This window comes from Nanorana parkeri, unplaced genomic scaffold (assembly GCF_000935625.1).
Source record: "Nanorana parkeri isolate BGI_ZX_2015 unplaced genomic scaffold, ASM93562v1 scaffold329, whole genome shotgun sequence".
Taxonomy (NCBI): Eukaryota; Metazoa; Chordata; class Amphibia; order Anura; family Dicroglossidae; genus Nanorana; species Nanorana parkeri.
The window spans coordinates 309,689-322,741 of record NW_017306597.1 but is presented as its reverse complement, the minus strand read 5'-3'; the positions used below and the strand labels follow the sequence as shown (position 1 = coordinate 322,741).

Genomic DNA, 13,053 nt, shown 5'->3' with positions numbered 1-13,053 from the left:
TGAACCAGCAGCAAAGTTCTGCTTGGCAGGTTTTATTAGGTACCATATATGTATACTATGCTTCACCTAGAGATTACTGTGTTGACATTAGAAGTTTTGTTACCTGCATTCAATAAACCATTGTCGGATCTGGTCTTGAAGTGTTTCCTTCATGTCTAATCCTTCTGTCTCTCTTATAGTGTTCTTTACTTGCACCAGGGCATGTTGGTAGTCGGCTTCATGCTGCTCCTGCAGTTCAGAGCGAAGGGTTTCTGTCTTACTGGCAATCATCTGCGCCATGCTCACAGTGGTGAAATGTGCAGGTGGCACCTACAAATACAAAATGAGAAGAAGGTTCAGAAAGGCTCCGGACTGCTCAATATAGTTTGACTAGCAAGCATATGTAGTGTTTTTTTTTGCAATAAACACATAACTGTGGGATTTAGTGTTTTTTTTATGATAGTCTGGAGTTCAGTTTCAAATGAATCTTATTTTTCACATGCAGGTCACAGTCACATTTAATTACCCTTTCATCAGCAGCAGATACTCACCTTTCTGTTGCTTTTGTGCAAGTCCCAGGGGAACCTCTCTGGTTGGAGCTTAAAAAGTGCTGAAATCTGACTGACAGACCCATGTGTAAGCACTAGGCCAATCACCAAGCACTAGCATTATCACATCAGTGGAAGAAGAGTGAGTCACAAGTTACTCCATATCCAGTACACTTTCCTTCCTTCAGAAGCTGAAGAATCTGTTTGAATGAGCCATGATATGTCTTCAACAATAGAGAACAAGTTAGTTGAATAGGACTAACTACTACTAGCTATCATAAGAAAAGTATGTAAGCTAATATTAGTCCTATTCAACTGACTTGTTCTGTATTGTTGAAGGCATATCATGGCTCATTCAAACAGATTCTTCAGTTTGGAGTGTCAGGAACATACCCAAACCACACAGTTAACTCAGTCACCCTAATTAAATCACCATGGAATGTGCCAATGCAGAGGTTGACTGGACAAGAACAGAATGGGATGTGTAAAAATGTTTGTAAAACACCCTGTAGATAATCCAGTTCCATGGTGCCAGAAAGTAGACATGTGCACTGCCCAAAAATTTGTTTAGTTTCGTTTCGTTTTAAATTCGGATTTGTGTTATTTTGTTTTTCAGGATTCGGGTGTGAAAGTCAATTCGGATTCGGAATTCGGATTCGGACGAAATTCGGTAGCGTTAGTACGAACGTTCGTTTTGTTTTCTGTTCTTATTCGTTTCTTATTCGTTTTGTTCGTTTGCAGCAAAAGTGACATTTGAGGGGGAAAAAATATTTTTCTCCTCTAATGTCACTTTGCTCCAACGAACGAAACGAATAAGAAACGAATAAGAAACGAATAAGAACAGAAAAACGAAACGAACGTTCGTACTAACGCTACCGAATTTCGGAAATGGAAATTCGGATTCGTTTGCATTCGTTATGTCTGTAATTCGGAATTCGGATACATCCGAATGTCCGAATTTCCGAAAATTCGTCCGAATTTCGATTCGGAACGAAACGAATCGCACATGTCTACCAGAAAGGTCAGGACAGGTATTTAACTTTTCTATCATATATTTACTTTAATGCACAACAACGTCATATGTGCTCTATTGTTTAAAAAAATGTGTTAAGCGGCAGTGCACAGGTGTCAACTAGCCCCATAATTATTAATGGGCAGAATGTCATCCCCGACCATTCTCTTCTTAATCTGTACTGCCATGTAGAGACTTCCAGTTAGAGAGCGACAACCTGAAAGCAAACAAGTTCTGCTGTTTTCTCTTTTTAGAAAACTTATAAAGATTTGTGACAATGGTGTTATGGGAGCACCCCATGAAAAGAGTTTGTTTGTATATTAAAATGTAATGTAATAAGTGAAAAAATATATAAAGCATCCGTTTAAAAACGTATACAATTAAAAACATAAAATTGACCCCAAACCATTATAATGTCCTGTTAAAAGTAGAACAGAACAACATGGACAACATACTGATCTGTGTTACGTGTCAAGGAACTTAACAACAGGCTGATGTAGGGGAAATATACACTTCCTGATAAAGAGTTTGGGCATGTTCAATAACCAGGAAGTTCTGATATTAGGGACAATAGATCATTTAGAGCAGGGAAGTTTCAGAGACAGCTACACAGAGCTCTGTATTGTGCGGATCTCAGAATTCCTGGCAAGAGGCTGAAACTGTGATCTTTAGTAACAAATCAGCAGAATAGAATATTTGAAGAAAAGGCTTCAAGGGTAGAAGGATTCTGTCATTCTAAGGTCACAGTTAACAGCATGTATTGAAAGAGGCGTCACAGAGGTTTTTTTTTGCTCCAAAAACTGCCCAATCTTTTACAAGGTATTTCTAAAAATGTAGCTAGGCCTATACTTTAGAGCTGGATAATATGTAGACAGATGTGAGATCTTTGGGCAGCTCAAATTTAATCAGCTCTGGAAAAATCATAATTCACACCAGAAGAGAAAAATATTTGGCACATGGCCCCTGTGCGGTGTCTGTATCTTCTGCACATGAAATAATTGTTCTTTTACTGTAATGTTGTTACATATATGTGTGCTGGTATGTTTATATGCTAGGGTTCAATGTCAGCCTAAGAATGTTGATACACAAGTTTACTTATAATAATGATGGTAAAAAAATGACAGTACTGCTGGATATGAGACTCATGTACAGTAGGTAAAAGGTGAAAAACACTACATCATCGGAATGGGACACATCCCTGTCAAAATGCCACATGTGGAGCATTTTAGGGCTCAGCCCAGTTCTATGTGACAGTAAACATCCATCTAACTTCCATGGTTCAATACAGTAGGTCTGATGCATAAAACTTCTGTAGGCTGCCACCCTCAGTTCAATGCTGACTTTTAGTTTACACATGTGTTTGTGGGGCTTTTTCTAATTTAAATACAGAACCATGATTTTATTTATAGATGTATTATGAGTCTGAAGCCGGGATCCCTTATTATTTTATTTGTGATCTTTATTTTATTTATCTGGACCTTTAACTTTTTCAGGAACTTTACAAGTCTGCATGAACAAACACCTGAAATGTAACAACATACGGCAACTGTAGAATTAAAAAAATGTTGTATCATTTGAAATAAACTGTTTTGTAAGAGAGCTTAGCTTAGCTTAAGTTATTACCAGACTATTGTTCCTAATTTTCAACAACAGTTTACTGGATGGAAGAGTACCAACTGATTGGCATAAAGCAAAAGTTGTACCAATTTTCAAAAAGGGGTCAAGATGTATACCAGGAAACTACAAACCAGTTAGCCTATCATCAATAGTATGCAAAATATTTAAGGGAATGGTAAGGGACTATATTCAGGAAGTTATTCGAGGAAATGGTATTATCAGCAACAAGCAGCATAGATTTATGAAAGAACGTTCTTGTCAGACCAACCTATTAATGTTCTATTATTAATGAGGAAGTGAGTAGCAACCTAGACAGAGAAAGGCTAGTGAACATAGTTTATCTGGTTTTTGCTAAAGCATTTGATACTGTACCCCATGAACACTTACTTTGCAAACTACAGTTCATGGGCATTAAGGAAAGGGTGTGCAAATGGATAGAAATTTGGTTAGATGAAAAGGTACAGAGAGCATAGATAAATGGCTAATTTTCTGCCTGGTCCAGGGTTGTGAGTGGCGTGCCCCAGGGCTCTGTCGTAGGGCCAATACTATTTAACTTGTTTATTAATGATATTGAGATTGGTATTAATAGTTCAGTTTCAGTGTTTGCTGATAATACCACAATTTGTAGGGTAACAAACTCATCAGAGGACATAGCAACATTACAGGAAGACCTTGATAAAGTAGGGGAGAGACATGGCAGATGAGGTTCCATCTAGAAACAATATACATTAGTAAATTAAACATGACGTTATAGTCCATCATAGGAGTAAGCTTGGAGCGGTGGCTGCTTTACCCAGGGACCATGGGGAACAAAAGGAGCCACCCTCCAGAAGGAAGGACAGTGTGAGCAAAACAATTCTGAAATAATATGAGGATCTACAGCTGAATGATGCACACGTAAGCTACAGTATTGTTAATAGTTAAGGTACTTGAATGCATTTTTAAGATTTAACTCCTGAGTTTAGTGTCACTTTAAAGAAATAAAAGCAGATGAAGGCATTGACAGAGGGAGTGCTGTTATTTGTGTGACCTCTTATAAAAGTTAAATCGCATGCTAGGTCCTCTTTAATTAGCAGCCTGGAAAAAAATATGTCTGAAAACAACCAATCAGGTTCCAAGACCTTAATACAGAAGGTAGATTTAACCCAATTGGCTCTTTTAAGGTGACAGCTCTTTTTATGAACTGTGGACCTTGCTAGTATCTACAGTAGAATAAACATCTTTAAAGGAAACCTTTATTGAGAGAGATTTGGAGGCTGCCATTGTTGACTTTGCTTTATTTATTTTACATATGCTCCTGGTCTAGCTGTTATTAACTTTTGTGCGTCAATTCTTAAGTCACTAAGTATGCAGATCAGGTTTTTTTTCACTTTACATCAATTTTTCTGATGTGCATACTTGTTTTAGGTCAGTAACAAATGAAGTATTGAGCCACCAGGTAGCTACCATTTTCAGAAGATCAGTAACATTAAATTCTCTCTTAGGAAAGATTTTCTCTATATGGCCTGCATAAAAATAACTTCATCTATGAGGACAAATAATTTTTACAATTCTAACAGCAGTGCTAATAAAGCAAATGATCTTTAAAGCCCAACTGAACTTGTTCTAGAACTCTCTAATTAGCAGGGAGCATGAGCTTTGGTGATTACAGAGCTAATTATCTAACTCAGCAGGACCTATGCAGAGAGACCACTGTTTCCTCACTGAGAGCACAGGTTTATCTCTACAGAAATCTGGCAGGGCATATATTTTTCTACTTTGGCTGTAGCTGCTTATAAAGAAACCTGCAAGACAATCCACAAACGTTGTTTTGATGCACCTGCAATATGCTTAGCAGAATTAAACTAAAAATATAATCAGGCTTAAAAATGTATATTAGGTATTCAAAGTACACAGTAGCTAAATAACCAAGAGACAAAAAGACCTTATATGTAAAGAAGACTTTTCTTTATGACAGTCACTAGACTAGTTAAATTCAGGCATTTGGATGTATCCGAATTTCCGAATTTAAATGCACCCAAATGCAAATTAATCTGAATCGGATCCATTCTAATTTTGTTCAAAATAAACTAAATCAGAGATGTGACTGTTGTCTGGCCAATCAGATTTGTTTTTCACTGTTGGGGGTTGCATTACAGACAAGGCCACGTGACCTTGTTCCGTAATGAAAATTTGGATTGTTCTGAAACTTCAGACAGATCCGAAAGCCGAATAACGAACCAAATTGAATTTATAATCCAAATTCCAAAAACAAAAGCAATAAAAATCACTATCTGAACCAAAACTAAATTTTTGCGAGGTTACATGTCGGCCAGTCACCATAAGCCCCTTAAGCTCACAAATGACGTTGGAAATAAATATTTATCATGCTCTTTTAACAGCGGTATCAAATATAATGCACAACTGCTAAATACATTTAATAAAAGTAAAAAATAAATAAGTTCAGTAAGCACAGGCCCGGTGCTTCTTTCCTTTCTGTGGTTGGAAGAAACACACAGGCACAGGTCAAGTAAACTACACAGTGCAAAAAGCATAACAAATCTACGTAATGAGAGGTTAGAAGAAATGTGATAGTGGGTACTGCTTAGAAATGTTATTTTACTTGTCTATAGCTTGTAGATTGTGGTTTTGCACTTTGAAACCACAATGTCTAAACAACCCATGACTTTGCTTATTGTGCGGATACGTATATACCTGTGTATGGAAGAGCCTGTAAATCGAATTTCACACACGCTCTTAAGGTCTATATAATTTAGCATATTACATACCTAAGATTCTGCACCATTCTGGCCATTTTATTGGGTTGGAAATCCTCACTCTTTTAAGTTAGGAGTCATTTCTATTTTGTATCATCTGACTAATTGTTTGAAATCCCCGGTAAACTAAACTATGTACCTAATATAATAAGTCAGAATCGTAGGAAAATATCCCAGACCTCTGAGTAAGTTTTTCTACGGATAAAAGCTCAGAGCCATGAAAAAAATATTATATTATATTACAGTAAAATTTGAATAAATTTGAAATCATTCAAAGTAGTTTAAAAGTCAAAAGGATTTACGTTATTTCAAATGCTAATGAAATCACTTACAGTGGATGCTGCTTCTTGATGTTTAAAAGTTTTATAGGGTTATTCACTAATGAGCCGAAGGATCCAGCTGTAGCTTCGGTTCGAGTCGAACCGAAGGGCTGCTGTATGGGCTATTCACAATGACAGCTGGGCACAGCCAGCCAGAATCTCACGGCTCTCTCCGCCCGGTTGTAATGACAGATCAGCGTCCTCAAATGACCTAGGGACCCTGATCTGTCATGAAACAACAACAACTGGGCGTAGCCGGCCCTGACGTCCAGTTGTTGTTTTTTGCCCGGGACCTGCTAGAAGACTCTGGCAGGTCCCGGCCAATAGTAAACAGTTGGGCAGAGCTAGCGGTGATGAACTTTTAAACATGAAGCAGCAGCACAGCATGTTTGACTGACCGAAGGCAGCCGATGTACGGCTGAAGTGAATAGCTGAACAGCGTTTGGCTCACTTCACTTTGACTTGGTTATTAACTCGGCTGCCTTCAGCAGCTAAGTGAATAACCCCCTTAGTTTCCTACAGAATCAGCTGGCCCCCTGAGCACTGGCCCTGATATGTTGTTTTAGAGTGACTCCTTTCTCAAGCAGAGTGCTATGCAGTCACCCTGTGTGTGCTAGTAAGCTGTGTGTGTTTCCACAAACACACAGCATATCAAGCTACTTTCCTCCCTCTGCCCCTTGCCCCCTCTTCTCCCTTCTCCAAGCTAGTAGATGAACAGTTGCTGGAGTCTGCTGTCTGCTTTTTGACAGGAAGTTCAGGGAAGCTGAGCTGAGAGACTTAGAAGACTTGAAGTATTTTGGCAAAAAAGTAAAGCAATGCTTTACTGGGCAATGTATATTTCATTGATCTGGATTCATTATTGAAAAAAGTTTAAAAGTTTAATACTACTTTCATAAAAAAGACAAAACTGTAGTCAGAGCAGATGAGATGACTACTAAGGCAAACTATCTGGCTCTGTTATGAGTTATCTAGGCAGCAATAACTTTTGGCAAAATGAATGTGCATGCAACTTAGATGCATTTATTGGACTGGCATGAAGTCATTTAAGAAGATTCAGGGGTTGATGTATAAATGTTCTGCCCAGTGTATAGCTGAGCGAATGCCATTCGCATGGCGTTCCCCCCACTAGATGGAAATTCCTATGCTTCTCCGCTCCATCTAGTGGCAGGAATGCTGCACGAACGCATTCACCAGATATGGGCAGAACGTTTATACATCAGCCCCTTAGTGTTAAAGTTTTTGTCACACAAGTCAGATGTGGGAATGCATTTATGATTTAGAGGTTGGAGAGTCTACGGGCTCTATAATGATTTTGCCATTGGACTCATATAGTAACCCACACTTATAAGGAAATATCCACTTGATTAAACAAAGCATAATTTAAAAACAGTAATCAAATTGTTGTATGTTTTTGTAACTGTGTCGGCAGTCATGTGACTGCTAATGTAATCAACTGTTCGCCAATCACATTACAGTTGTTCAGCCTTTTATTTTTATTAGTTGTGTATGGTCCTTATAACATAGTGGTTTAACAAATTTTTTTCCCTTAGTATAAAGCTACACATTGCAGCTGCAGTGCTGGAAATGATCAGAAATGTATTGGTTTGTATGCTTGCTATAATATATATACTTTATTTGCACTATGTATATTTTATATTTGCCTTTGGTTATATCTCTCACATGCATTCTGTATATCCAATAAGATAACATTGTATAACCTCATGCAGCTCCCTGCAGCTCTTTAGGCATTCAGGTTTATTGCTTTCCGTATAAATCTCAATCTTTTTACCCTCATGCCCTTACAGTGTTTCAGCATAGCCGATTATGGGACTGTGCCAGAGACACCTGCTTGGTATGCACAATGCTTCATTGTCTGGGAGGGAAGCTAATTAGCAGGCAGCAGTAGCAGGTTCATATCCCTTGGACAGAGTTAATTCCGCCAGTCTTCTCCTATTCCAAGCCACAGTGAGATATTTGCAGTTGTCCTGTAAGCCCTTCCCACAATTCAATTTCGGGTTTCCACGTGTTATTTGTTAGGATTCTGCCGCTCATTCATTGCCATTGCTTTGTCATAAGTTTCCTGACAAGCAGCTGGTTAAGTGGCCAAAGGAAAATGACTGCACTGCCCCTTCTTTCTTCTTTCCGCCTCAAGAGCAGCAGGGGAAAAAACACTAAATAATAAAACAAACAACCGCTGCACTAAAAAAAACAAGCTCTTTTAACATAACGAAAACACCAAACAATGGGAGTGCAGAATACATCTTGTCACATATCAATCAACACCGGTCTTTTCATTCTTGTATATCCATAGTTTATGTGTGTTCACTGGATGGTGTACCAAGACATTGTTCTTTTAAACGAATGTGTGTTTTGTATGAATGAGTCGAGAGACTATTCCCATGTTCTTTTTTTAAATGAATGTGTGTTTTGTTTAAATGAGTCAAGAGACTATTCCCATGCTCTTTTAAATGAATCTGTGTTTGGTATAAATGAATTAAGAGATTATTTCTTAGCTTTTGCCCAAGAATAACAATTACATGTTATACATTTTATTAAGGAATTCAGTCTGCCATTCTTGATAAATGTTTATAATTGCTAGGAACATGCTTATTGTGTTAATTATTTCAGTGCCTGTTCCGGCTTCATATAGATTTTTGGTCCTGTCATGATGCATGCCCATCTTTTATCACTACAGGGGTATTCTCAAAAAGGTGAAGAGTTTGGGGAAGGCCTGAGGAGTGAACAATCTAGGCCAAAAAAGCAGATTTGGAAAAATTCAGCTCATTTTCCAGTTCAGCTAGGTTGTCCTAGATTGTTCACTTCTCCTGCCTTCTTCAAACTCTTCACCCTTTAGTGATTAACCCTGCAGGTGTCAGGACTATAGAAATCTGCAGGCAAATCCAACACCTTCAAAGATGAGGGGACAGCGAGACAGTCCTGGAACTGGCTGAGCTGGAAAGTTTTAATATGTTAGATCTGTGGAAATTAGGTAGAACAAGGTTCTTGAAACATGCAACGCTTCAAAATGTAGGTAAAGGAAATCTGCAGTGATAAAACATGAAGACTGCTATTGTTGATCTATCCTTACGATAATGCTAGTTGCCTGGTTGTCATCCTGATTGAAGGAATTCAATATTTTTTGGACTATTTACCTGGAAGTGGTATGCAGATCAAGTGATCGGACTTCATTGTGACTTTTGACTTGCATTTTCCATGTCAATGGTTCAGAAAGTACTGAAGCTAGAAATAGCTAGTTTCTTAGATGGTGATCACAAAATGTTTTCCATATATTAATTTCACTACTGGTCCCCGTCAAAGATACTCTGTCACTTTGCCCATCAAATTAAAATGACAGACCCACTTATACTCGCCTTTGCTGTACCCCCACTCCCAGCACTCCATTCCTCTGTCCGAGCTGCGTGGAAAACCTAGTGTATACTCTGTACTGGAGCTTACACTTGGTTGAAGAAGTCATCTTCTTCCTACAAGTGACAGTCTTTGAGCTTGCCGATTGGCCACCCAAGCTTGAGCATTGCATCATGGAAAAAGGTTCTCCCGTACCTTAAAGAACTTCAAAGAAAATATTTTGCACGGGTTCCAATGGAACAATGGATAAGTGGGGAAGAGCTACAATGGTGAGTACAGGTACGTTGCGGATGGGCTAGCATGTGGCTGTCACTTTGTCCTGAATGGACAAAATTATAGAATCTGTTTAAGGCATGCAAGGTAAGCACTGTGAAATATGCACTTTCACAGAGATGCACAGCAATGACATCTTCTGAAATGTTAATCTTCTTGAATGTTATTCAAATAAGTTAGAAACAACCTTTTGATGCATACACCTGGCTGTCATTATTGCTCCTATTCTGTTGTGTGTATCATACAAGAACCAAGGTCAAACAAAAAGATCTAACTGCTGCAAAAGCAGGCAGTGAGCTGGTAACATTTCCAAACTACAACACCCAAAAAAACTGTCAGTGGTGCAGTTCTGAGATCTGAAGAAGTGCCCAGGGTCTAAATGTGATGTGTCAGGCTGACACCAGTGTCACAGTTTTACAACCACGAATCAGTTTTTCAGTAATGGGGTACAGGATTGTAACTCTTCACCCATTGGCCATATGCTTTATTCTAAATTTTGTAGCTACAGCCATTCTGTGCAGAAACACATGCCTTTTACACTGTCATCCTGAGATAACAAGTAACACACAAGCAAGTTAACATCATCTAGGGAATTAATTGAATCCCAAAATCCCACTAATTAGGGATGCACCGATACCGGTATCATTGCCTAGTACTTGTGAAAATGCCCCAACATAAGCGCTTCAAATTTTTAAACTGAAGTGGCTGTCTGAGGTCCTGCACTTGCTGTGGACCTCGGCAGCCTTCCTATGAACACAGCCCACCTGAGACTCCACACAGCCCACCTAAGACCCCACACAGCCCCCTGAGATCTCACACAGCCCACCTGACTACCTCCACAGCCCACTTAAGACCACACACAGCCTCCCTGAGACCCCAAACAGCCCACCTGATATTCTCCAAAGTCCACCTGAGACCCTGTACAGCCCACCTGAGACCCCACACAGCCTCCAGAGACCATGCACAGCCCTACTGAGACCCCACACTGCCCTCCTGAGACCCCACACAGCCCATCTGAGATCCACCGCTGGAGACATCATGTCGACACCCCAGAGCAGCATAAAGTATGTAGCTTCATATTATTCTGCATTGCGGTAAAATGAATTGCTGGGATTTGTACTCCTCTATAGCCGGTTGCTTTTCAACATTGCTGTATAACTTCACCACTGTCCTAAAATCTTTAGTCTGTATTGTTTTAGAAAAACTGTCACACAAACAAAATGCTGAAATTGGTGTCAGCGAATGCTGGGAATACTGGGAAAAGCATAGGCACTCGTACTCGGTCTGGGAAAAGGGTATCAGGGGCATCTCTACCACTAATACTTAAAGTGACACTAAACTCAGGAGTTAAATCTTAAAAACACAGTCAAGTACCTTAAAGTGACATTAAACCCTCAGATATTTTAACATAAAACAATTCTGTAATGTGTGCCTTACTGTAATCCATGGTAGTTTCCCTTCTCTTTGCTGCTCTTCCTTTTAAATCTGTATCTGTTCTCATGCTGGGCAGAACTTCTGTTTTGCAGCAGACTGCCTTGTCTCTGGAATGGCTACATGGTGTCTGTGTGCAGGCTTGCAACCTGAGCCAGCACTACAGGAAGAGGCACTCAGCTGCAAAGGGAAGTTCTCCCCAAGCATGAGAAGACATGAGGATTTAAAAGGAAGAGCAGCAAAGAGAAGGGAAACAACCATGGATTACAGTAAGGCACACATTACAGTATTGGTTTATGGTAAAAAAATCTGAGGGTTTAATGTCACTTTAACTATTAACAAAAATTTATTTTACTTGTGTATCACTCGGCTGTAGATCCTCAAATCATCTCTGAATTCATCCTGACACTGTCCTTCCTTCTGGAGGGGGGCTACTTTTGTTCCGCATGGTCCCTGTGTGAGTTGTAAAGTAGCCCTGCTGCAATCTTGCCCCTGTGATGGACTGCAAGCTCACGTTTAGTTTGTTAATTGGTATTGAGACTGTAGTCCATTAGCGATTTGGTAAAAATAGCAACATTACTACAAAATCTGAAAGTTTAGACTACACAGTTTAGACTATCATTCTATTCACAATCTTTCAAGATCTGCATTTTCAATCTTATAGGAAATAGTATATTTGTACTTAATCAAGTACTATAGCATGACCTGAATACAGTATTAAAACACACATTTGTGTAAACTATCATTGCTGGGGTATATTTCTACAAGCTCACCACAAATATCAGCTAATCATAACAAATGTACACACCAGATTTTGGACATAAAACACCCAATTCTGCATAACTGATATTCAGCCAAGGAATGCAGACCAAGTTAAGCATATAAACATGAGGGAAACATTTGTACAATGCTGTAGGCTTCTTTAGTTCCCATGTATATTATATGCCAGTGATGAACAAAATGTATGGGCATTATTCAACTAAGTATATACAATATAAATTGTAGCTACTATACGAATCATACAATTATTGACATTATAACGCCAAAATAGTCCTCTAAGGATCTTCTTAAGAAATTTAAGACTGTTTTTCCTTGTTGTGTTACACTAGGGTATTATTGTATGTATACTTAATTCGGGGGAATTCCAGTGTGTTCATGGACAAGAAGACTTGAGGGAGCCTGCTGAGAAACATGCGTGTGATGCTAGCCACAGTTGATAGGCTATGATTAAAAAATCCAACTATGGCATTTTCATACATGTGCATTGCTTTAGAACCTATTTGGCTCCTAGTCCTGTCCATTCATCTCCCAGTTACAGCATTGCTATGTATGGACTTGCAGAGGCTAATATCAGGACAGATTCAGGTACTTATCGAAGGTGTACGTATTCATAAATGTAATTATTTTAAAGACATTCACATTTTTATTAAATTGTGTGATTGTATATCTGTCTAGGTTTTAGCATTAAAACACCTGAATAAACAGGTTTTGGCTAAGTGAACGAGTGTACGTATTATGTAGGCACTGTAGTGTACTAAATAATTATTTGGAAAATAAACCTTTGCAGCTGATTCTTCTTAAAGAATGTGTCAGGCTCTGAACCCAGGACCTCTGCTGTAGCTAGCAGTGGTTCTACCTGCTGGGCCACCTTAGAACCTTGGATAGCTCCTTTCCTGATATCCTGTGTAATCCTCAGTTAAACCTAGTTTCTGCTGAACTCTAAACTCCTTGCTCCTCCCTTGAACTTCCTA

The 13,053-nt window shown here is 39.0% G+C and overlaps 1 protein-coding gene across 1 annotated transcript in view; it reads right to left on the bottom strand.

Moving 5' to 3' along the window:
- The window catches only part of IQCA1 (IQ motif containing with AAA domain 1), a 143,506-nt gene that overhangs the window by 74,562 nt on the left and 55,891 nt on the right, over positions 1-13,053 (bottom strand). Inside the window, exon 5 of the mRNA XM_018558266.1 lies at positions 104-309. Within this exon, the coding sequence (XP_018413768.1) occupies positions 104-309 (206 nt within the window). The remainder of the gene's footprint in view (positions 1-103; positions 310-13,053) is intronic.